The sequence below is a fragment of the Protopterus annectens genome, chromosome 2.part0 (genome assembly GCF_019279795.1).
Source record: "Protopterus annectens isolate FY-2018-M chromosome 2.part0, PAN1.0, whole genome shotgun sequence".
NCBI lineage: Eukaryota > Metazoa > Chordata > Ceratodontiformes > Protopteridae > Protopterus > Protopterus annectens.
The window spans coordinates 193,168,683-193,196,304 of NC_056728.1; the positions used below are offsets into that span (position 1 = coordinate 193,168,683).

The window sequence follows — 27,622 nt, forward strand, 5'->3', positions numbered from 1 at the left end:
CTACACTATACTGAAAATGACGTTTTAGAGCCAAGAAAAACTTTCTCACCAATGCAACTACACTTGCCACTACTTATCTCCTCCCCACTCTTCTGTAAGGCACTTCTTACTATCCTCCAGGCTTCACAAATATTAAAACGTAATGCTGTAACAGAATTGCTAAATTTGCAGCACATACCCCCCTTTCAGAGCCCACCACTGTATTGCACTGAAAAGCCTTAATTAGTTAGAACTGCCTCATTAACTAACATATACACAACTTCTTACCACCTATAAAATTATCTAGCATCCATCTGCCTGTTCAGCACTAAAAAACATTCTAGACTACTATGTTCCCAGTCACTGCAATCCAGTGACCAAAAACTCCTGTCCGTCTACAAATATAACAAATCTGCTGGGCATTGTCTGTACTCGTGCAAGGTTGCTAACCTGGAACTCTACCTGTATCCATCAGGTCTATACCCTCTAACTCATCTTTCAAAACCATTCTGAAAGACTTCCTACCTAAAATCCAACTCTGTTCTTGCTCAAAAGCAGGATAAACTATATTCCCTATATAAGAACAACTACTTTTCCACTCCATATTCCTCCTTACTCTCCCCTTCTTCACTTACTTTTTTACTGCTATCCAATTCACCTTCCCGATCCTCTCTCTAAATACACCGTAAGCCTGTTTTTCCCCTCACGTCATATTGCAATTCATATTCCTATTATACTAACTTAACTTTAATTTCTCTACAAGCTGCCTAAAATTTCTCTAAATATTAAATGATTGGTTAAGAATCGATACAAGATATATGACATTATTTTTATATTATGTCTAATTTGTTATAATTATTAAAATTGCAGATATTTTTGAAGATTATAAAATTATTGCTCTTAAAATAGGTTACAAAAATTTGGAGCTTTTCTGCCCAGGTTCTCTGCTGAAAATAGGCTTCTAACCACTTGGACTTTCCCGGTAATCAAATGGCAATAAATAAGCAAAGTACTCAGCAGATATGTGCTCCTTTACCCATCGCCAACCTTTTTTATTTTATTTATGCAATGTCTGCAGCTACCAGTTCAGCAAATCCAGGCTGTTTTAATACAACTTGTGTGAAAAATGTTTTGGCAAAATTTTTACCATAAATTCAAATCAAGTAAACTTAAAAATACAGAGAGGAATATTTTAAGAAGAAAACCTAAAATGACAAGTTGGTTTTAACTCACCAGAAAAAAAGGCCAATTTTGGTTGCACCTTCAAACACCAGGACACCAGTTGGTGTGAGTCCCAGACGGTATTCATTCCCATCCCTGGCCTAAAAAATGAAAACTGGTTAGCTTACTTTATATGGTACTTCCGTCTCTCTCACCAGTAGCAGAGGCACAATGCACAATCTTATTAAAGAAAAAATCACATAAAACAATAAAAAAAAACTGTCTTAATTGTTGTATCAACTACTGGACTTCTATGGATGCAAGTCAAAGACTGGCATCTTTCCAGTCACACAACCAGCAAGCCTGTGAAGTACCATATAAAAACAAACACTAATAGACCACAATAAAGTGACTGTCCACAATGTAATAAATACATAATTAAATACCAAGAGTATTTTGCATCATTTTATCATTTCTAATGTTCTCTGTACCCTTCCCACTACATTAATGAAATGTGACATCTTTCCTCTATTTCTCTACAGTCTCTATTCCTTCCCTTTACTGTCCTTTTTAATTCATAAATGTTTCCCTATGTAACCCTCAATACTACTGCTTTCAAATCTCTTATGAAGATATTACATTTGCTTTTTTTTCTAGAGAGCACTATCTTCCCATTCACTGTTTACACACACACACACACACACAAAAAAGGAAGTTTCTATAAATTCATGGTCATCTTCATTCTCAAATCCTATAACATTTTAGCTGCACTTCACTGAATTGCCTTCATCCTTCAAAACCCTTCAATGAAAAAGCAGCATTGAAAACTGTGAGCTGTCTTTCTCTGCACCCCCTAGCATGATCCTGGCTCTCTACAAAGCACTGCTATACAGCCATTCCTCCTCTCCTCTGCCTATGGACTCCAGCCTATTCATGACCTAGGGCTGAGCAAATTCCTTCAGATCTCCTAGGGAGTGTGCTGCCTGAAGGGGCAGTCATCTAGGCAAACATGAGAAAGTTCAGTGCTCTTGCAGGCATCGTACTTATGAGAGCTATTTTGTTTTAAGGCCCTAACTATTCCTCCCTTGGGCGGTAACACAGGTATCTACATTAATGTAGAAACCACCTGTGCTCCCTTGATCAAAATGCAAGCAGTCTACAATGGCAATCATCCCTGTCTTGGATGTTATATCCATGTCATTACCTACACCAGCCCCCATCTTTTAGACTAGACCCCTGCCCTCTAACAATGATGAGAGTGACAGAGGTGACTTGAGTTGCCCAGAACTCACACGTTCTCCACAGGATGGGCATATCCATCCTCCTAGCTATACCATCAAGCTCCAAAGCTGCTAATCGAACCTTGGATTCCTGAGTTCAAGTCAGACACTTGTCAGTCTCGGTTAACATTAAACCCCAGTATTAACAATTTCAAAAGGAGCTCACAACAAGAGTGAGCAAAGCACCAACCCATGCCACACTCCAGAGCTGCGCACTAACCCGTATCGCACTCCAGAGCTAAGTACCAACACATACCACACTCCACTTGCCAGTCGCGTCACTCGAAGAGCCATGCTGTCACATCTTATTTGTCATCACTCAAAATTCCCACCTCCATTCATCACAACTTAGACACTGGCCCCAGTACCACCATACTTATGTCTGGTAAACCTAAAGCAATCTCTGACACTCCAGCTGGCCCTGACCCATTGCCTCCTGAACAGCACTTGCCCAAAGATGTTTATCAGATTAGAATTACATCTTTACACAGAGTCCAGTCTGTGTAACTAACTACTAATCAGTAATTGACATGTACTAATTAGTAAACCTTTTCTTTAACCCAGTTACGTCAAGCGCCAAATTAAACATAAATATAATTTATTAATTTACTAATAAATTAAAATAAACTGCACCCACTATATGTTCCATGACATCAACTGTCCAGATAATTCACATTTTACCCAATGTTCAGTTTGAGGCAAAATAATAAATAACCATTTCATCCTGTTTTTTTTTTTTTTTTTTTTTTTTTTTAATTACGTGCTGTACTATTAGCCAAATATTTTATTCAGCAATTAAAAAAAAAAAAAAAAAAAGACAAAGCAGTGGAAATATAATGCAGTCAATTAGCAATATGTTTTGCTTCTCAACCTGGTGTACAGTAAAATGCAGTGTGGTATTAGGACCTTTGTACATGCTATTGCACCATCACCAGGAACTTTGGCGATAGGGGATACAGTTCTCAAAGAAAACAATTATTCAAGTTTGTCATGACCCTATGACTTGGGGAAGGGGGATAGTGTGAGTGTCTTCACTAGGTCACAGATGTGGTTACTGTTATAACAATAATAGGAAATGTAGTGTATTTGTATGGAACAAACTAAAAACTAGTCTGGTCAGAATTTTACTCACCTCATCAAGGACGTACTTAGTAAAAATGTGGTAATTAGGGTAGGGTGAGGGGTTACTTCAAAGTGGGTAAAAACAACTGATCTGCTGTCACTTGATCAAAGTTACAAGATCTCACATGAGGTTCTGGACTTGTACAAAATAAGCTGAAAATATGGACAAAATTTCTCTCACTTGAACACAAACATCAAACGTTTACAATGTCAGAAAGCAATAGCTTGACATTCACATAATTTGTGTGACTGCATCTGTGTGTATATACATGCTAGGAGGGACTTGTGTGTGAAACCAACTACCTTACTATCACTTCATCAAAGCTAACAATGGTGAGTGGGAGAGGGAACACGTTACTGACAAATATAATAAAAATGGAAAAAGACACTGATATACTTCCAGTTGTCCCTGTTTGGAGAGAAAGGAACTAGGATACCTGACAGAGACCTGTATGTTGGAGATAAATTAATGTCAGGCTGACATTAATTTATGTCAGTAACACATTTTAGGGGTACGCCTGTGCTGTTAGCTCAGGGATGCCCAACACCAACATACCTTTTTCACCGACATCTGGTATGGTAACAAAGCACACCATGAACAGTACCATTTAAGTACAGTCCTGATGATTAGTGAATCACATAATGGTGGGATTTATGCACATTAGTAATGTTCATCTGTCTGCTTTTGCAGGTGCTGCAGTTATGGGGCCCTTTGCCACAGGACAACTCAAGCTTTCATCATGAAAGTTAATCTGATATGCCTTTTACACTCCGTACTGCCTTTGGGTCTGTTGACAACTTGGATGGCCTTGGAGTACAGCTGTCTCCCTCTCAGAAGTAAACTGTCATACTTAAACATGCAGATCAACAAACGCACTCAAAAGTGATTTACACCCCCCCCCCAAAAAACACACACAAAACAGAAAGGTTAAAAGTCCATGAAGTACAACTGTGTGAGGATATTCACAACAAGCAAAGATATCCGAACAGTACATTGACAGCTGAATGGGATTAAGCTGCAAACATCAGTCAGCATTATTGTGAGACTTCAAAAGCAACTGGGAATACCTTACACCAAGTAGCTTCTGCAGCCAGCTTGGTTTAAATGGGCATCCTGAGACAATGTAGCAACTGTTTGATGTTTACTGACAACCACCTACTACTAAAATTAACAGTGTGGGAGAAATGTAGTTAGATAGGGGCGAAGCAGGGTAAACTAGTCTTATCTAGGGAGCTGAATCAGATGATAATATGCTAGCTTATGATAATTGTTTCTCTGGTTTTGCATGGTGTTGTATCCGAGCTCCGAACCTTACAAATTTGTTTGCTGCAGTTAAACCTAACCTATTTAGTTATGTCTTAATGCATATATTGTATATATCTCACTCTGTTCCGGACCTCTCACTTCTGTGTGCTGCTTGGTGTATGCAGTACTTTCATTCTATCGAACCTTCTTCTTGCTAATATATAAACACATTCTCAATCTGACCTTCGTATACTTCATTCTCTCTAATTTCTGCTCTTCTCTCGAGTTTCTCTCATCTCCTTTTATTAACCACTGTGCACCAATTAATTTCTCTTCCCCCATCCATTACCTCCCTGTCCTACCTTCATAATGTCTTAACCCTATGCTCCTACCACTGTTGTTTATCCAATCTAACTTATTATTCCGGTACTGCTGGCAGTGTTATCAGTGTTTCTACTCTCATTTAAAAGGTCTTCCTTCTTTTATCAGGATGCGCATATTCATCTAACCTTCCTTCTACACTGCGGTCCCTGAAAGTAAAAAAAAAAGCTAAACTCAAAGGAAAGCACACATTCCTCTCGCAGAACACCTGAACCTACTACCCAGGATCTTAGTCCTAAACAATGTATGTAAACTCAACTGCCTAGTTTTCTTATTTTTATATTGTTCTATTCCTTGACTCCTAAACAGACAGCCTCCTCGTACATCACCTCTCACTACTTTGTCCTCCTCTTCCTCCTGCAACTCCTCTATCTTCTCCTACTCAGGCTGAACATATCTACTATTTGTTATTAACTTTGTACACACATACTTTATCGTCTTCTATAACAGTGGCTAGTGCCTATACGTTCACTTACATAATCTAGATCTGTTATCTTTCTTCTACCCTTTTGCTGTAACTTTTCCCTTTCTCGTCCTCTCATTAACTCTCTGTCCTGCCAACAGTTTCCATCCCCCTCCCCTCAGGAATGTAAAACCTCTCAAACAACTTTCATATAACCCTTCTCTTTCCTTATACTCTACAACCATTCTCTTAGCTATCATAACCTACCTTGCTGATTGTTTTTTGTACTCCGGCTATAACCAAGGCCAGGGCTGACCTGCTTTGTTCGTCCATGTTACACTTGGCCTCACTCCACTACTCTACCCTACCCCCATTCCCACCCATCCCCACTTTCCTTACACTTACAATTCTTTAGCCACTTCCTCTTGACAGTACATCCAAACAAACCTCTCCACCCAATACACCATCTCAAAACTAATTTTCTACACCCCCCCCACTCCAATTACCACTACAGTCAACACACCCTTACCTAAATCAATTTAGTTAAAATGCCTAACAATAAAAGACCTCCACTAACAAATAAAGCCAAAATCACCCAATCCTCAAAGGTCATGAACCAGCTGCATTTACTACCACTCTGCTACTTCTAATATAAGCCTCATATAACACCTCTTACCATTCCAACCTAAACGAATCGTCCCCTTCCCACTCTACCTCTAATAGCCAACACTCAAGCCAGTAAACGTCCCCATATGTAGCTCCATCTTCAATATCTCAACTCTATACCATACACAACTTTCCCTTCTTCCTCACCCAACATACCTAGCATCTCCCAGAAATATGATAAACACATAGTCAAATTCTTGAAAACTCTAGTCAACATAGCATTCAAGCTAACTCTTAGTGGGGACTTGCACCCAAACCATGGCCCAACCTATAAACTAGCAAGAAAAATGAGCACACTTCACACAAAAGAAATAAGGATGAAACAGCTCCTTAAACACTAAATTACATCTTCTGCAACTAAACCAAGACCTCTAATTATGCTAATACTGCTTCCACATTTATTATATATTTACTTTATTATATTTACTTTATTATATATATATATATATATATATATATATATATACATACACACATACACTTTTTGATACTAGTTTTATTATTATATGTAGGGTTTTACATAGTTTTTAGTAATTCACCGATTTGTGAAGTGAGAACTAATGGCACACAGCGGCCAGGCTTACATAATGCCTTCTCATTGTCCTGTTTTCTAAAACTTAAGGCATAAGAAAGATGAATTTTACTTAGTGTGCTTTACATGAGATTATGCTAATACTGTTTCCACATTTATCATATTGTATTTTATATATATATATATATATATATATATATATATATATATATATACACACATACACTTTTTTGATACTAGCTTTATTATTACATACAGGCTTTTACATAGATTTGTGAAGGTTTTATGCTTTACTATGAACAGTGTGTGCTAGTGGACGTGTTTTAACATTAATTAAGGGCGTTGGTTTAGTTGCATAAGATGCAATTTAGTATTTAAAGAGTTGTTTCATCCTTACTTCTTTTGTCTAAAGAAGTCTCTGAATCAGCAGAGATGAAAGCGCTTATCTGATTATGTGTTATCTTGCTTAATAAAAGTTTTCATTGTACTACATCGGCTTCTGGAAAAAGAACAGATTTTTTACATCATTGTGATACCCAGCTCTGCTTGTGCTCATTTTTCTTGCTATTTTTGTGACTTATTTGTTGTTTCCAACCTATTAAGTATTCAACTCAACCCCACAAAATGACATACAAATGAAAACTATTCAAGCAACATTCATCCCTCGTAGGGACAAATTTGATATTCTACTATTGCATATTAATAAGTGCCAACAATAAAATCCAAGAGTTGCATGTTAACTTCTCCCTTTACTCCACTGATATTGTACTCTCACTGAAACCTGGCTAAAACTTACCAGCCCCCGTCAGCAACAAAGTACTACCACCAGGTAGTAAAATTATACGTACAGACAGAATAAGTAAATGAGGAGGAGGTGTTGCCCTACTTTTTAAAAGCCACATCTCTAAAGAAACATTAGATGAAAAAACTCTGAACCTTAAAAAAGCTGTAGTAGCATTTGCCAAACTAAATATTAACCCCAAGAAACATGTACATAACAGGTCTATATATGCCACCAAGGGATAACAGACAAACATTAGAAAATATATTACACTGGAGCAGTAAAACATTTCCTCAAGAAACAATCATTATAGGTGACTTCAATGTAGACTGGTTAGACTGCAACTCCCAAACCCCAAAAATTGCATCAACTTGCACGGCTTCACTCAACTCATCCAGTCACCCACTAGGTATAAGAAGCCATCCAACAAACACTTCTCCCTAGACTGATATTTACAAATAGGTCAGCCCTCTATTCCTATTATGGCCATTTACCAGATAGTCTCAGTGGATCACTTCCCAATCTATTTACTATGCCCCATGATTAACAAAAGAAACACAATCACTACTTAAATCTAGAGACAAGGCCTGGGCAACCTGGAATAAAACAAAGTCAACTCCTCTACAAACCTACCGCTAACTTAGAAAAAGCAAAGCGGCAAATTAAACAAGACAAAATAAATTATTACTCTGAACTCCAATCAAAGCATCGTTGTAACTAAATTCTGGTCAGCTATAAACAATATACTTCTACTACGGAAAATCAGTACCTTCCCCTACCACTACTAACAACTCAGACAAATATTGCTACTCAATTTAATAAATACTTTCAAAGAGGGAAAAAAAAAACTCACTGGTGAAACTGGATTAATGCCTGACACACCCAAGTAAATACAGATAAAATCCAAAAGAGAGGTGTGTGAAAAAAACAGCAGCACTGCAAAACTGCTTGAATAAGAGGTTATTTTATTCAAAAAAGTACTAAATAAAATACAAGATAAACGTAAGCGCTTCCGCAGTGTATCCCACTGCTTCCACAGACTTCTGAGGAAGCAGTGGGATACACTGTGAAAGCGCTTACGTTTTTCTTGTGTTTTATTCAGTACTTTTTCAAATAAAAGGACTACTTATTAAAGCAGTTTTTGTAGTGCCGTTGTTTTGCCACACACCTTTCTGTTGGATTTAATAAATACTTTACTGAAACCATCTTAGCACTGTCCAACAATCAAACCCCCTTACCTATCAGAACTATCACTGCCTCTTCCAATATTAAATCAACCTTATCCCTGCAACCTGTAGCCACTGACACGATAAAAATTCTGCTGAAAAAACAAACTCACTACATTAGCTGCAGACAAATTACCTGCCAATTTCCTAAAACTAACAGCAGATGGAATAGCTTATCCTATCTCAATTCTTATCAACAGAGCCACAGCTGACCATCAAGTCCTTCCCATTTGGAAAACTTCTCACGTTATACCTCTACAAAGGTGGCTCTTTGACAGATCTTTCTAATTACTGCTCAAATGCAATATTATCACCACTAAAATACTAGAGAGGGTTCTTCGCACACAAGTTACTAATTATCTGCATACTAATAAACTTCTAACCAACAAGCAGCACGGCTTTCAATCTTTTCATAGTACTTCAACCACTCTGTCATTGACCACTACTGTCAACTATTAAAAGAACAATAATTATGTAGCCTCTATCTTTCTTGACCTATCAAAAGCCTTTGATATGGTTTCTCATACTAAACCTCATTGTCCTCTCCGAACTAAACTGGTCATTCTTCCCTTTCCTGGTTCCAAGATTACCTTACTGGATGCCAACAAGCAGTTTCTAGGCAATAGACTATCACCCCTACTGCCAGTGACTCTAGGTGTCCCTCAAGGCTCTTAGGCCCACTACTATTTTCAATATTCACAAATAGCCTCCAAATCTCAACCCCACAAGCGCCTCTCATCCAATAAGCAGACAACTCGACAGTGATGTGCGGCTTCCACAATTCAAGAACTTCAAAATTTAACACAAGAATCCTTTCTAGCAGTCAAGTCCTGGCTTACGACTACTCAACTAATTTTACCCCCCCCCAAAAAAAAAAAAAAAAAAAACTTCTGATCTTCCATCCCTCTAGATCAGCCTGGCCTAACACTTTCAGCAGTGTATCACTAAGTAATATCATCATCTCCCATCACCACACACCAAACTTCTAGGAGTTGAAATTGACTGCAACTTAAAATTTGATATTCACATTTCCCAAACTGTAAAGAAAGTACATAAAAAAACTTGGAATATTGTACAGGAACAAATACTAAAGTTACCATTGCCCAAACTCACTTATCCTCCACACGACTGTATGCAGCTCTCATACTCAAATTTAAAAAAAAAATCAGACCTTGCAAAACTTAAAATCCTGTTGTAACAAAATTGAAAGGTATGCTACAAACTTAACTGCTAGAGCTCACCACTGCACAGCGCTCAAGCTACTCAACTGACTTGTGCTCCCCCACCTCCATCACTACAAACAGTTAACCACGGCAAATAAAATCCTCTATGAACCTGAGAAAACATCTGCCCTACAAATATTACTTCAACCATATGCCACTAACAGAACCTTACTCTCAATTAACAACCGCACAAAAATCAGTGCATCCAAAAATCAAGCAGGAGATTCCCTTTTCTCAAATTCCAAAAATCAAGCAGGAGATTCCCTCTTCTCAAATTACATAGGAAAAATCCAGAATACACTACCAGAAAACATTACAACTGTTACACCACTAGCCCAGTTTAAAACAACACTAAAAACCCACTTATTCAACAAATGGCTGTGTCCTTGCTCTACTCCTAACAGCTCCCTCTGACTTTATCACCTTGCTTCACTTACAGCCTAAAACAACTCCCTCTGTCTATTCTATAGGAGAAACTGACTACACCACCTGTCTCTGTCTAATCTACTTACCCATGCCTCGTTGCATACTAACATTTATCAGTACTATTACACTTTTGAGCTCATGAAATATGACTTCACATTGTAATCTTGAAATAATATTTGAAAAAATGAAATGTCATTTTGGTCTCTATGTATTTACACGGAAATGTATAATGATGTAATGCTTTTTATACTTATTTGCCTAATTCTGCAATTACCTATCTATTGGTCTAAACTTGCGTATTATCGAACTTAGTCTACGCTTGTATTTTACTTCTCTGTACTATGCATACTACTGATTTATTCGATTTTTGTATGTTCCATGTGGAGCTTCTCTCCCCAGGCCTCCACTGAAAAAGGCAGTTTCCAGTCGCACTTTCCTAGTAAACAAATGTAAAATAAATAAAATAGTTATACAATATTACTGTATGAAAATCTCTCACAGAAAGCCAATACATACATACATTATCAGTAACACACAACACCAATTTACACGCATCACATACAATACAGAACAAGATAGACCTATACATGCTGAGTATCTTAAAAGGAAACAAACCACAAAGGCCTCCTAAAACAAGTACCCTCACCCACTTCACAAACAGTAACCTCACAAAGCACCCACCACGAAACATGAATCTAAGCCTTGCAGTGTCAACTCAAAAGTCCATAAGGCAACCCCCTAATACAATCCAACATCCTAATCACAGGCAGTTCAAGTGATATGCAGATACACAACTCGCCAAACTGAGCAAGGAGAAGGTCATGATTAGTTGACTAATGGGAGCCAAGATTTATCACAGCAGACGTGCACTCAGGTCCTTGCACCACAAGTACACACGACAGTCACAGGACACACAGAAGTAAACAACTTGAGACATACCTTCCTGGACTTCATGAAGAGAGATGATGGCGCTCTATGAATGTGTGACCAAGACAGGTATGAACCTAGTCTTGGGCAGCACTTTACCATCATGGAGAATGATGTGACGATATGAACAAAAGATTATAGACTTTAACTGTCTTAGCTTCTGGCATTAATCAAGGGGGGTCTTAGCTTCTGGCATTACTCAAGGGGGGTCCAATACATATCAGCCTAACTGGAGATGGTAAATAGCCCTAACTGCTTTGCCACAGAAAGCCTACACCACCCCAAGTCTTTTGCATATTGCCTAAACCTTTTCCACTCGTATAGTATCTTTTTTAGGCAGTGCCAGTCTTCAAAAGCTTCCAACTTGAAAACAGAATCCTGATAACATAATGGTACTGCTATTAAACACTATGAGCCACAACAAAAAATCTGCTCCCTACAGGCACTGCTTACTCTGGAATGCATGAATATATTGTATAGCCACAGAGACATGGTTCAAGACCATGGAGTGCACAACATCAATGCAGAGTTTCAACACTTATACACATTCAAGTCCACCATGCTAGACTTGGGCACTAAAGGCAGGGGTGACTCTATAGCTATACAACAAAATCTCACCTCCAGGTTCGTGAGATACGAGAACAACCTTGATTCCTTGACCCAGCCCTACTACTTGACTAACAGTTTCTCTCCGCCTTTGGCTAAACACTATTCTACTACAGGACTTAAACTACCCATTCAGAGATTTCTGGATTTCATAAATTCAAACTTGCTAAACCAGTCTGTAACCGAACTATGGGTGACAAAAAAAACAGAACTTCATCCTCATCAACACTGGACAGCTCTGTTCTCCCCGCCACTAGTAACTTCTTCCCTAGTCAAAACGCAGCATAAATCAGTCACACTTATAATAAAGATTTAAAATTAAAATAGAAGAATCTTCAAATACCTCAGTATTGACAGATTATGCAAAGTTTAATCTACTAAAATAAATGATGACCTGGCTAAATTCAACATCCACTTCCACTATGGTGGAACCCAGATATAACAAGTGTGTGCTACAATAATAAATATAATTCTCAAGACGCCAACAAAATGCTCTTGCTAAATTTAACAAGGAACTCTGGTCCCCGATTAAATCAACCAATGCTAAACAGAAGGTAAAATAGTCACCCAAACAACAGACGGGTTCCTATTAGAATGACGAAAATGCATTTTGTCGAATGAGTTTTCATCGACACCTAAAGAGCGAACAGGCAAAACAGCGAAACGGCTGTTCATCTAATTCTTTTCCTTGGGAAAGAAGTCGCTTGACCGCTTTGTTGCTTTGCCATGTTCTGCACTGTAGTGTGGTCTCAGAGATTCCCTTGTCCGGTATAGCTCCCGAGCCTAAATGTGCAAAAGTTACTGACCTTAGGGTTAAGGGTGCGGGTTAGGGTAAGTGCATATGTTTTAAAATGTTTACTCTTTTTTTTTTCAATTAGATGTAGGGTTGAGTTACATGTGTATGTGTTTTCAGCTGTTTATTTTTTGGGGGGAGGTAGAATTAGGGTTAAGGTATGTGTGTATGTGTTTGGAACTGTTTAATGTTTTTTTTTTTTGGTTGGAACAGCGATTTCTTTCCATTTTTTTCCCTAGGAAAGAAATTGCTGTTCTGAGTTGTCAACATTTTCAGCTTTCGCTAAAATAGGGTCGATGAAACATTGTTCGCCGTTTTAAGCATTCAATGTTTTAATATAGACCCACAAAAGACAACCACAAAGCCTTCTTTAACTATGTTAGAAACTTGAGAAACAATGTCCAGCACCGCACAGAGCTAACAGTAAATATCACATAATCAGACCCTGAGGACATAGCAAATCTACTAGTGGCTAATGACAGTTTCAGCTCCAACTTCACTCCCTTCTCCCCCCCCCCCCCACTACATTCTCAGATCTCAAACCCACATCTACACCCCCTCAAATTTCCCAACAAACTTCCAAGGGCAAGAACGCTCCCTGTATGTGGGCCAGATAACACATCTGGCTGTCTAATAACAAAAAAGTTCACTTAACAAAAGGACCGCAAACTGTTTTAGCGTTAAAAATGTTTTAATCTCCGCTTTCGTAAAAACACTTCATCAGAAAAGTCTGATCAAACAATATAACGGATATATATATATATATATATATATATATATATATATATATATATATATGCTAATCAAGTAACCATAATTAAAACCTATATATATATATATATATATATATATATATATGCTAATCAAGTAACCATAATTAAAACCAATCAGTTTTAACCCTTTAATTTCCTTCTTGCTAAAAAACATTTTATATTAACGTTCATTTAAGCCTGGTGTAAAATCTGCACATATACTTATATGCCAACTCACTTCTCTAGTTTCAATTTCATTTTTAAAATTACCCCCTCTTCTATCCATTATTACTTTTTCAAGAACTGTATATAAAAACTTAATTATTAAAATTCTTACACACTTTTGAATGCTTGTAAAGTGCATTATTTTCATCCTTTTTCTTGACAGCCCTTATATGCTCTTGAATCCTGTCTCACCTTTCTTGCAGTCATACCTACATAGAATGATTCACAGGCTGAGCACTGGGCAAGATGGACCACTCCAGAAGTATTACAACTACACCTTTCCTTAAAATCTTGGTTTTAATTTAAAAGGGGCAAAATCAAAAAAGCACCTTCATGTATGAATCTACAACTAGGGCAACCATTACACTTCTAATTCCCTTTGCTTTTACTACTATAAGCAATGGGAATTTTTGTGTCTGATTTTTCAACCATTTGTTTAATAGTACGCGTCTTAATATTTACAAATTGTGGCTTATTTCCTAAAGCCTGACTTAACTCTCTGTGACTATTAATAATCCACCAATTTTGTGTTATAATATTCCTAATATTAATCGTGTCCACTGACATTTCTACACAACACAGAGGGAAATCATTAGAAGTTTCAACTTACTAATTACAAATTAATTACAAATTGATTGCTTTTAATTATGGTTAATTGATTAGCATATATATATATATATATATCAGTTGTGTTTGATCAGATTTTTCTGCTGAAGTGTTTTTACGAAATCGGAGATTAAAACATTTTTTATGCTAAAACAGTTTGCGGTCCTTCTGTTGTTACGTCAACTTTTTTGTCATTAGCTGCTCATTGTTCACTGGCTCCTGAAGTGTTTTTTTTGGTATTGGTTTGGTTACACTGACGGCTGGCCAAACAGAGGATCCTTTATTAGAGATGTCGTTGCATTCTACTCCTGTTATCCAGGATAAGACTAATTTATTTAGTAAATTCAATGCAAGAAACCCAAAGGAAGATTTTGGTCCGTTTGGGATAAGTACAAGGTGGTAAAATCCAACGGAATAGTTTATCGGAACTTTCCAGTGACTCTTTTGAAAAAGCTGAAAAGTACAGTTTTGTACCTACCATAAATGTAGATGTCCGAACAGGAATGCATCTGCAGTCCTTACAAATGGGTTGTCCTGTCGTCAGGCAGCCCTTCGGTCGGCCGGATTCCAAAGTCTGGGTCTGGCCTCGGCTGGTGTCGCACTTCACCTGACGTCATAGCTGCAGTTCTTCGGGTATAAAGGCATCAGCCGACGCCATTTTCCTCAGTGTTTCTTGCCCCAGATGCCAGTTGCCCTCTTGGATAGCTAAATTTTGGATAAATGCCAATGTTTCCAAATAGTAGAAGGCACACACAAAAAATAAGCATGTATGTACATATATACAAACAAATACACCATAAGAGATCCCTCCCAGCTAGCTATTAGATGGGCAAATACCCTAGGAATACCACAGAGGGGAAGGAGGGTGGGTAATCCTGACTGCAGATGCATTCCTGTTCGGACATCTACATTTATGGTACGTACAAAACTGTACTATGTCCTTCAAGGATGCATCTGCAGTCCTTACAAACGGGTAGAATACCATAGCCAAACTAGGGGAGGAGAAAAATAAAATTATGGTGTAGTTAGGATCCCTTGCAAAACAGCAGTGGCAAACCCTGCTCGGGATCTAGAGTATAGAGGTAAGTTATAATGCTTGGCAAATGTATGCATGGAGGTCCAAGTAGCAGCCTCTATAATGTCCTTGGTAGCCACTCCTCGTAAGAAAGCTGTGGTAGTGGCTGTAGCCCTTGTAGAATGAGGCCTTATTGTTCTGTGGAGTTTGCTTTTCATGGTAGGAGTAACAGAATCTGATGCAATTTCCTATCCACTTGGAGATTGTCTGTTTTGAAATTGCTTTTCCTTCCCTTCCTGTTGCATATGCTACCAGAAGCTGGTCAGTTTTTCTATTGCCCTTGGTTCTGTCCAGGTAGTAGCGCAACTGTCTATGTACATCCAAAGTATGCAGCAGTCTTTCCCCCCTGTTCTGTGGATTGGGGAAGAAGGTAGGTAGGTGGATAGCCTGGTTTAAAGACACTCTGGATACCACCTTAGGCATAAATGTAGGATTTGTTCTCATGGACACTATCTTGATGGAAGATTAGGAAGGGTTGTACTGCCATTAAAGCCTGTAGCTCAGAAACCCTTCTTGCTGAGGTAATTGCCAGCAGAAAAGCAGTTTTCCAGGATAGGTGTTGAAGATCTGCTGTTGCTGCTGGTTCGAAAGGGGGGAGTGTCAATTTTTCTAGCACAAAGTTCAAGTCCCATGCTGGTAATGATGGTTTCCTAGGAGGTTTTACATTTTTAATTCCTCTCAGAAACTGCCTGAGTAGAGGATGCGAGAAGACAGGGGGATCGAAGCTGTATTCTGCAGAAATAGCTGATGCATGTATCTTGATGGAGGAATAGGACAGGCCTGTATGGAAAAGCTCTGCCAAATACTCCAGGATGTTGGCAATGTCTACCTTTGACACATCTTTTCCCTTTCAGTACTCCAAATGAGAAACCTTTTCCATTTTCCTACATAGTTCCTTCTTGTTGAGGGTCTGCGGGCCTCAAGGATAATGTCTTTAACCCTTTGGGATAAATCTGGGTTAGTTGCTCTTATGTAATGTTCCAGGCAGTCAGCTGCAGAGTTTTCAGGTTTGGATGCAGGGTGTTGTAGCCGCTCTGAGTTAACAGCAAAGGAATCAGGGTAGTGTCCACATTTTCCCCGAGACATGCTCCTCAGTAATGGGTACCAATGTTGTCTTGGCCAGTCTGGAGCTATCAGAATGATCCTTGGACGTTCCTCTTTGATTTTCAATAGCACCTTGTGCATCAAAGGAAGAGGTGGGAATGCATATGCTGTCAGGCCTTTCCAACTGAAGGATAGAAAATCCACCTTCCAAGCAAGTGGGTGGTACGTCCTTGTGCAGAATTTCTTGAGCTGGTGATTGAGTGGGGATGCGAATAGGTCTATTTGTGGCAGTCCCCATTTCCTTGTGATGACCTTGAAGATGTCCGGGTGTAGCATCCATTCGTGAGCATCCGAGGTAGTTCTGCTTAATATGTCTGCTAGGATGTTTTCTTTTCCCGGTACAAAAACTGCTTGTAACTGAATGTTGTAGCTCAGAGCCATATTCCATAGGTCCAGTGCCATCCGGCATAGAGGGTATGAATGAGTGCCTCCCTGTTTGTTGATGTACCACATGACTGTGGTGTTGTCTGTCCTTATCATCAACTGCCCTTCTTGGAGGAATGGTCTGAAATTCTGGATTGCTAGTTTTACTGCCAGCATTTCCTTTTGATTTATGTGCAGGTGCAGCTGATCTGGAGTCCATAAGCCTTGTATGCACTTGTCCAGCATGTGGGACCCCCAACCAAGGTCTGAGGCGTCCGTTGTGATGGTTTGGCTTGGTTGAATGCTGTGGAAGGGCAAACCTGGGTTTGACTGGCATGCCTGAGCCCACCATAGGAACTCTTGTTTCAGGCATGGGATTAGTGGTATTTCGGTTTCTAGGCTGTGCCTGTGTTGAGACCATAAATTCTTCAGGTACCACTGTAGCTTTCTCATATGCAGTCTGGCATGAGGGACCAGGATTATGCAGGATGCCATGAAGCCCAAGGCCTGCAGTACTTTCCTTGCTGTTAGTTTGTTCTGCTTTGTTAATGCCAAGAAGTAGAGAGGAAGTTGTTCTTGTTTTTCTGCAGTTAGGAATGCCATCTGTTTTACTGTGTCCAATACTGCACCTAAGAAGGTTATTCTTTGGGATGGTATCAGTCTTGATTTGTTTATATTGACTGTATATCCCAGGGCTTGCAGTAAGCAAATGACTCTTTGTAAGTCTTCTGTTCGCTTGTTTTTGTTGTCCGCTTGTATCAGGCAGTCGTCCAGGTATGGATATATTTGGATTCCCTGAAGCCTGCAGTGAGCGATTACTGATGCCAGGCATTTCGTGAACACTCTGGGCGCAGTAGATAAGCCAAAGGGCAATGCTAAGAATTGATAATGCTCTGATCCTGCAAGAAATCTGAGGTATCTTCTGCAAATTGGTCGTATGGGGACGTGCAGGTATGCCTCCTTGAAATCTAGAGTCACCAGCCAATACTCCTTGCCCAGCATGGGAAGAAGTTGCTGTAGGGTCAGCATTTTGAATTTTGGAGCAATGATGAATGTGTTTAAAGTGGACAGGTCGAGAATAGGCCTCCAATTTTTCTCTTTTCTTGGTACCAGGAATAGTCTGGAGTAAAATCCCTTTCCTTGTTCCATAGATGGTACCCTTTCCACAGCTCTCATCTTTGCTAATTGAGCTATTTGTTTTAGAGCTTCTGTCTTTTGATTTGGTGGTAGGGTTGGCATTCCTCTTTTTCCTGGTAAAGTATGGAAATGAAACCTGTAGCCTTGGTCTATAGTTTGCAAAATCCACTTGTCTCTTGTGATGTAGTGCCAGTTTTTTGAAAATAAGGCTAACTTTCCGCCCAAGGGTGCTGCTATTTGTTCCCTGGTAGGCGGTGACAGAGCCAAGTCACTGATTGTCCTGTTGCAGTGGTAGTAGTTGTGTCTGTGCCTCGCTGGTTGTTACCTTGCCACTGGCGTCCCCTGTAGGCACCTCCTCTGGATTGGTTTCTGCCTCTTGAACGCCTATTCCTGCCTCTCTGAGATTTAGAGGAGTCTGGAAAGGACCAATTTTTGAAAGGCCAGTTCCTGCTAAACCTTGGAGGCTGAACCTGTAAGAAATCTTTCACTGTTGTACAGATTTTGCCTTCTCTTCCATTTTCTTCAGTACCTGTTGAGCAGGAGAACCAAATAAACTGACCTTATCCATAGGAGCATCTAATAGTTTTGCTTTAACATGATCCGGCAAGACCTGTTCTTTCAACCATGCATGCCTTCTTATAACTGTGCCAGTCATGGCTGATCTAAAGGAAGCCTCCAGTGCATCATAGCCACATTTTAAAGAATGGTTACTAACCTGCTGAATGTTATGCACCATTTCTAGAACATATTTCTTATCTAAAGAATCATCAGAGGACAGTTTCTTAGTTAACTGATCAAGCATAAACTCCTGGTATTGGATCATATGAAACTGACAGTTTAATGCCCTAGCTGAGAGAGTAGCAGAGGTGTATACTTTTTTACCCCATATCTCTAAGGACCTGGATTCCCTTTCAGAAGGGAGAGGGTTTTAACTGAGGTCGGCTACTGCCTTAGGCCCCTGGGAGATAGTCTCAGGATCTGCAAAAGGAGCCTTGTATAAATGGTGATGTGTGTCCGGGACCCTGTAAAACCTATTGGGCTTAGCAGGGGCTGGAGGCAAAGTATCAGGAGCAGTGCAAGCATCATTAAATGCATCATCTACAACAGGAAGAACTGGAGGTATAGCTAAAGGCCTATGTTGTGGTAAATGCAAAAAGGTCCTAAGCCTTTTCCTTGAATCTGAGAAATCTTGTCCCTGCCATTGGAATTGCTCTCTCATGGCATGTAAGGTTTCCCCAAAGGAAAATGCCTCTGGTGGAGAGGCAGAAGGAATCGATTCCTCAGCATCGGAGTCTTCATAAGTAGAAAAAGGAGCGTCTGGATGGTCTGTATTGTCTGTATCATCAGAAGAATCATCTGAGGACACTGGCTCAGGGGGCTCTGCTCTAGGTCTCTTTTCTGGAGGAGGTTGAGAGGCCCTGTCTGGATGAGATTGGGATCCCCTTATTAAAGAGATGAGATCCTCTGCCAGAGTGAGCATTTGGGAACTGGAACTGGGCCTGTGAGAGGGGGGCTTAACAGGCACAGACTTAGAAGTTTTGGCTGCTTTAGCCCTGGCAAAGGCCTTTATGGACATGGCTGCAGGAGGCCTAGCAGCACCACGTGCAGGGGTTGGAACATCCAAAGGGATGGTGTCCGATAATTCTTGTGAAACCACAGTAGCAGGTTGAATTTCAGAGGCCGATTCAACCAGGTTAGAAGGGGCCTCGGTAGTAGTCATGGATTCGGCTGAAGATAGAACCGCTTGCTCAGTTTCGCCGAAACCGAGACACTCGCGTTTGCTTAACCGCGGTTTCGCCGAAACCGCGGACCGCGAGTGTCGGTCCTTTCTTTGCGCTTAACAACTTGTGAAGTCGGAGGATCCGACGGCATTATGTACGCAAAATCTGAGCCGAAAAACTGTTCAGCAACTCCGACCGACGTCTAAGCGTCCGTCGGTTGAAAGAAGCACAGGCTAAACAAGCTGCTACGTCGTGGTCTGGGCCTAAACAAGGTTTAAGCAGTAAGAGTGGAAATCTTTATGAGGTATTTGTTTCCCACAAGTTAAACAGTTATTCACTTTTTCTGACATCGGCTGAGGCAAGAAAGAGTCCCCAACGGGTACTTAGCTTTTCAGAAGTCTTCGAAGTAGTATTCGGTAGTAGTAATCTCTGGATCTGACCGACCGGCACTTGCGAACAGCTTCTGCTTCGGGCGTCACGCGGCAAGAAAGACTGGGGAAAATGGCGTCGGCTGATGCCTTTATACCCGAAGAACTGCAGCTATGACATCGGGTGAAGTGCGACACCAGCCGAGGCCAGACCCAGACTTTGGAATCCGACCGACCGAAGGGCTGCCTGACGACAGGACAACCCATTTGTAAGGACTGCAGATGCATCCTTGAAGGACATCAGCAAGACATCTCCCTATTGAAAATAACACTAACACGGGGTTTCAGTTTTACAAAGGACAATTACTGTGATGTAAATGCTGTTCTCAATTCTGAATATAATCCATTTGTTATGACCACAGATGTCATTGATGAGCCAGAGAATGATGTGAATGTGGAAGAAATTATGCTTAAGATGGAAAGAAGCTTGGAAAATCATTTGAATCCTGCATTACAGCGCAAGTAGTATTGAAAGGTTTACGTATTTTTAAAGTTCCTAATGGGGCAAAAAGTGAAGAATTTATTTTTTACTGAGCTCGTTTCTTTAATAAAGTGGGCTTGGACTTTTTAAGGCTCATTATTCAAAAGAACAATAATTTACTTGGTGAGCTTAGAATTTAGCTAGAGACTTGGGATGCTGAATTAAAAGAGGTGCTCACTAACTCTACTGAAATTAGAGCTCAGTATGAACTAATGCTCACTACTGTTGATCGCAACAAAAAGACTGTTGCAGAGCAGAAAATGAAGAAATTTGAGCGTGACCATATAGCTTATGCTTAAAAAACTGCTTACATTCTTCCTACTGGCCATAACAAGAAATTTAATAGAAACAACAATCATAAAACTGTAAAATCTCATTCTGGTGAACAACATCGTCCTTTTAATCAGCATTTAAAAGGTATTAGATTGGGCAACCAATCATACGCTCACGCCGTGATGACATCTACTAATAGGGACCCTTCAAACGCGAGTGGAACAGATGTTGGCTGATCCTGGGAGTCGAGATCTAGACTTTTCAAAGGCAAGAAATACAGTTACTACCTGTAATAAGGAAAATGTTAGAGAAATGGACAATTCTGAGACAACTGAAAATTCAAAAAACTTAGAGAAGGCGGAGGCAGTTGTAATGAGTCAGCAAGTGCCTCCAGAAGCTTAAAACAGAGCTCGTACTTGGAACAAGGTAAAAGCAAAGTAATTGACGAATTATACAAACTAAGCCATTTCATTTGAGTAAATTTAATTTGAACGAACATCATTGTAAAGTTTTAAAGATGGGCTTGGGTTATATACAGTCATCATTCAAACCTTATTAAAACAATACTACAGCTTAAAATGTACACTAGAAAATTAAATTTAGCTTTTATTTTTAAGGACTTGGCAGTTAGAGAAAGCGGTTATTGCCTAAACAGGCCTACCACTTACAATCCTACATTGCATTTTACTATTAAACAGTCTGAAGCATTTTGTGAAAGGGACATTAGGTCTTTATTGAATGGAAAAAACTGTCAAGCCTTATTTTAATCTATTTAATGTTGAGTACAAAGCAATTAAAGAGCTATGTGAAGCTAAAAATCTAAGATTTATGAAGGCTGATAAGGGGGGTGGGCTTAGTGATTATGGATTTGAAAGATTACTACATAAGTATGGAAACCATGCTGAAGAATGTAAATGAATATCAAGAAAGTACAGTTGTGTACACTTACCATAAATGTAGAAGTTAGAGTGTATTCACTGCTGCAGTCATCACATTTGGGTTACCTGCTTGCAGTAGCCCTCAGTCGGCCTGATTATCAAAGTCTTGCTTCCTGCATCAGTTGCTGTCTCATCTTTTGTGATATCAGGTAGTCAGAGGTATAAAGCATGCAGCAGATGCCATTACATCAGTTTTTCTTGCCCCAGATGTCAGGTGCCCCCCAAAGGGAAGCAATTATATATATATATATATATATATATATATATATATATATATATACACACACACATATATATATATATATATATATATATATACATATATACACATACACACATACACACACACACACACACAAGGTTACACCTCCAATAAAAAAGCAAATACACCAAAAAGCTTTTAAGCATAGTAAAGGAGAGCAGAGGTATAGCCAAAAGTCGTCAGAGGGCTGGAGGGAGGGTAACCAGGACTGCAACAGTGAATACACTCGAACAACTACATTTATGGCAAGTGTACACAACTGTACTATGTTCCTCGTGTTTCACTGTTGCAGTCATCACATTTGGGTAGATTCACAAAGCTAAGGATGGGAGGAGGAATTTAGACAGCATTAGGACCAGCTATAAGGCCCTGCAAGACTGCAGTGGCAAAGCCAGCTCTGGTTTTAGAGAAAATTGGTAAATGGTAATGCTTGGTGAAAGTGAAGTATGTACAGAACTCCAGGTAGCTGCTTCTAGGATGTCCCTGGTAGATACACCTCTGGGAAAGGCTGTAGAGGTATAGATGCAGCCCTGGTTGAATGGGGTCTAATCCCCTGTGGGATAGGTTTTCCATGGTACTTAAAGCAGAAATTAATGCAATGGCCTATCCATTTAGAAATGGTTTGCTTTGAAATAGCCTTCCCCTCTGCCCCTGCAGCAAATGCCACCAGCAGTTGTTCAGATTTCCTTTGAGGTTTAGTCCTGTCCAAGTAAAATCTGAGTTGTCTATGCACATCTAAGGAGTGCAGTATCCGTTCCCCTTTGTTCTGTGGATTAGAAAAGAAGGTTGGCAAATGAATGGACTGATTAAGAGCCACACTGGATACCACTTTGGGCATGAAGGAGGGATTGGTCCTGAGGGACACCCTGTCCACATGAAAGATGATGAAAGGCGTCACTGCCATAAGGGTCTGTAGTTCAGATACCCTTCTTGCTGAAGTAATTGCTAAAAGGAAGGCTATTTTCCAAGAAAGAAATTTTAACTCTGCACTTGCAGCAGGCTACAAAGGAGGAAGAGTGAGTTTTTCCAATACAAAGTTAAGGTCCTAGGCTGGAGTTGAGGCTTTCCTGGGTGGTCTTACATTGTTGGCCCCTCTGAGGAGCTGCTTGAGCAGTGGATGAGAGAAGAGGGGTGGTTCTGTGTTGTAATGAGCTGAAATGGCTGAGGCGTGAATTTTGATGGAGGAAAAAGAAAGGCCCGTGTGAAGCATCTCAGTTAAGTATTGAAGAATCTGAGGTAAATTGGGCGCTGCTGTGCCCATCCCTTGAGTTTGGTTCCAGGCACAGAATCTTTTCCATTTTTCAGCGTAAGATTTTCTAGTACTAGGCCTCCTTGGGTCCAAAATGACATCCAACACTTGTTTACTGAGGGATGGTAACGGAGAGATTAGGTAATTAGCCAGGCTGCCAGGGTCAGGGTTTGAAGCGGAGGATGCAGAATCTGGCTCTCCTGTTGTGAGAGCAGAGAAGGGGTCCGAGGCAGGTGCCATGGAGCCAGCAGTGACAAACTGCGCAAAAGGAGGTACCAGTGTTGGCGTGGCCAGTCTGGTGCAATTAGTATCATCCATGGTTTGCCCTGTTTGATCTTTAGTAGTACTTTGGAGAGGTGAGGAAGAAAGGTATAAACTGATAGATTTTTCCAGCTGAAGGACAGAGCATCCACTTTCCAAGCTTGTTTGTGGGGAGTACTTGTGCAGAATTTGTCCAATTGGTAGTTCTGGGGGAGGCAAACAGGTCTATATCTGGGCTCCCCATTTGTTTACCAACATGTTGAAAATCTTTGGTTCCAGTTTCCACTCGTGAGGGCCCATGAGATTTTTGCTGAGTTAGTCTGCCAGTGTATTTAGTTTTCCTGGCAGGAACTGAGCCTGTAGATGCACTTGGTAGCTCAAGGCTGTGTTCCACAGAGCCATGGCTAGTCTGCAGAGGGGGTAACAATGGGTACCCCCCTGCTTGTTTATGTACCACATAACAGTGTTGTCCATCCTTACCATTAATTGTCCTGGAAGAATGTGGTCCTTGAAGGCTGTCAGAGCATTCTGTACAGCTAACATTTCTTTTTGATTTATATGCAAGTGCATTTGACTTGGGTTCTATTTGCCCTGAATGGACTTCCCTGCCAAGTAAGCCCCCCATGCATAGTCTGATGCTTCTGTTAAGAGTTTGGGCGGCAGGGGGTAGAGTGAATGCTAGTCCCTTGTTTTGGTGGCAGGCCTCTGCCCACCAAAGGAATTCTAACTGTAGGCAAGGTATGACAGGGATCATTGCTTCTAGATCCTGAGAATGTTGACACCATAGGCTTTTTAGATACCACTGTAGTTTCCTCATATGCAGTCTTGCATATGGAATTAGTAGACTGCAGGAGGCCATGAACCCCAATGCTTGCAGTATTTGCCTTGCAGATAGCAGGGTTTTTGTGGCCATTAGCTTGAAGTTGTCAAATGAATTTGTTTCTCTGGCATGAGGAAAGCCATCTGGGAAGTTGTGTTCAAGCTTGCTCCCAGGAATATAATTTGTTGACAGGGTACCAGATCTGATTTCTTTTTGTTTGGTATACCCCGACAAATTAGCACCTTTTGTACATATGCCAGATGATTCAAAAGTATGTCCTAGCTTTCTGCTTGAATTAGACAATTGTCCAGGTATGGGTATATTTGAATATTTCTTTGCCTGAAAAATGCAATGACTAGAGCTAGGCACTCTGTGAATACCCTGGGTGCAGTAGATAAGCCAAAGGGCAGTGTAGACAACTGATAGTGCATGTAGCCTGCTTTGAAGCGTAGGTATCTTCTGCAAGATTCCCTGATTGGGATGTGCAGAAGACTTCCTTTAAATCCAGTGTTGCCAACCAGGCATCTTTGCCTAGCATAGGAAGTAAATGAAGAGTTAGCATCTTGAATTTTGGAATCACCAAAAAGGTGTTTAATATGGAAAGGTCCAGGATAGAACGCCATGAGTCGTCTTTTCTGGGTACCAGGGAAAGTCTCGAGTAGAAGCAGTGTCCCTTTTCCTCTTCTGGTACAGTTTAAATAGCCTTTATGCTTAAGAGAGAGAGTACTTGCTTTTGAGCCTCTGCCCACTGATTTGGGAGGTAGATCTGGCCAACTGTTTGGGGTTGGTAACGTGTGGAAATGAAATCTGTATCCTTGGGAAACTATATTTAAAACCCATTTGTCCTGGGTGATGAGTTCCCAGTTTTTTGCATGTAGAGCAATCTTTCTCCTCAAAGGGGCAGTCAGTTGAAAAGTGCTTGGAAGTTTTAAAGTTAAGACATTGAGACAGTTTACCATGGGGGGAGTCTTACTACTCCCCGATTTGGAAATGGGAGCCCCCCACTGCTTAGTCCTGTGCGTACCCTGGGACTGAAGCCTGTGTGTTCTGCTGGTTCTGTGTTTGGACTGAGACGGCCTGGAAGAAGCAGGAAAAGACCAATTCTTAGAGGGCCAATGCCTACTAAATCTTGGAGGTTGTACTTGTAGGAAATCTTTAACAGTTTGCACAGATTCAGCTTTTTAAGAACTTCTTCTGCTTTGTTGCCAAACAGGTGGTCCTGATTTAAGGGAGCATCCAGCAATTTAGCTTTAATATGACCTAGCAAAGATTGCTCCTTAAGCCAAGCATGCCTTCTAAGTACAGACACATTGACAGCAGCCCTGCAAGATGCCTCTAGTGAATCAAAACCACATTGCAAGGTATATTTTCCAACCTGTTCAGCAGAATGCATTAAATCCTGTAAATCCTTATTTTCAGCACAGTCAGGAATCCTCATTTTCTGTTTAAGCAATCCAATAATATGCTGCTGATACTTTAAAATATGAAACTGGCAGTTTAAGGCCCTAATGGCCAAAGTTGCGGAAGTGTATCGCTTCTTACCCCATCTATCCAGCGCCCTGGAGTATCTATCAGAGGGAGTAGGATTTTTGGCAGTAGTAGCCTTGATGCCCTCGGGTCCCTGTGAAATGGTCTCAGGATCCGCAGTAGGATTTTTAAAAAGGAACTTGAGAGAGTCAGGAACCCTGTAATATCTATCAGGTTTTCTGGGAGCAGGAGGTAAAAAGTCAGGGGCCAAGCTACATTCATAAAAGGCATCATCAACAATGTCTAGCACCGGAGGGATAGCCAAAGGCCTGTGCTGGGCAGGAGTAAGAAATCCGTAAGCCTCTTTTTAGAATTAGAGTAATCCTGGCTTTCCCAGCGAAAGTGCTCCCTCAGAGTATGCAGGGTTTCACCAAAAGAGAAATCCTCTGGGGGGAAGCAGAGGGAATAGAGTCCTCTGCATCAGAATCCTCATAGGTAGATGAGGGTAAATTCTGGTCATCAGAGGAAACAGAAATTTCAGAATCCTAGTTAGAAGAATCATAAGCAAATTCAGTCCTAGGTCTCTGAAGGGGAAGGTTGGCTTCCCCTGATTACAGTAATAAGGTCTTCAGCCATTCTTATCTGTTTTTAGGCATAGAGGCCTGACCATGCGGTCTGGGCAGTTTTCTAGGCATAGTTCAAGTTTTAGGCCTTGAAGAAGAAGATGGCGTCGGTTTAATATGCAAGTCAGTAGGCCTAAATACACCCTCAGAAGCCGGTGCCTGCACAGCGGTTCCAGACCTATCCAAGGTAAGAGACATCAGCAGGTTCCACAGTTGAAGTATCTCGCGGCATACCAGACTCCGAATGGGTCTCAGTAGAGGCTTGCGAATCTGAAGTAGTGGGTATCAGGGGCTGCGAAAGAGCCTCACTGAGTACTGGTGAACTGGCAACTAGCTTAATGGAAGCGTCGCCGGCAGCTTTGGACCTAGGCAGCCTGTTTGTCTTTATCTTTGCATTTTTTCGGAATGTCGGTAGTCAGATGGCTTGCTGAAGACCTATCTGGATAATTGAACAGAGTACCAAAATATTTAGAAGCGTAAATATACAGACAAATAGTTTGTTGCTTAAATAAGGCACAAAACAGACAGCGAGGTACGTCGTGGTCAGGGCCGAGGCAAGGAATACAATATGAATGAAAATCTTTGTGAGGTATTTGCTTTCCACAAAAAATACAATTGTTGACTTTTACTGACATCGGATTAGAGCAAGAAAAAGTTTCCCCAACAGGGTACTTAGCCTTTAGTTGAGGACTTCAGTTCTGAAACTCGAAAACGAAAATTTCAAGAGTCGGCCGACCAGAACTTGCTAACTGCTTCTACTTCGGGTACCGCACAGCAAGAAAGATTGATGTAATGGCATCGGCTGCATGCTTTATACCCCTGACTACCTGACGTCACAGAAGATGAGACAGCAACCAATGCAGGACCTAAGACTTTGACAATCAGGCCGACTGAGGGCTACTGCAAGTAGATAACCCAAATGTGATGACTGCAACAGTGAAACACGAAGAACATGTGACTAACTGATATTCATGGTAAATATAAACAGTTATATTCAGTTTTCGATATTATGGTTCTAAATAAAGAAATAAATGCACTTTTATATAACTACTTCTTTACTAAACATTCATGCATAGGTAACCTGT

The 27,622-nt window shown here is 40.4% G+C and overlaps 1 protein-coding gene across 1 annotated transcript in view; it reads right to left on the reverse strand.

Moving 5' to 3' along the window:
- The window catches only part of EPB41L5 (erythrocyte membrane protein band 4.1 like 5), a gene marked incomplete in the record, with an annotated part of 2,576,260 nt that overhangs the window by 1,688,345 nt on the left and 860,293 nt on the right, over positions 1-27,622 (reverse strand). Inside the window, 1 exon segment of the mRNA XM_044060661.1 lies at positions 1,213-1,301. Within this exon segment, the coding sequence (XP_043916596.1) occupies positions 1,213-1,301 (89 nt within the window).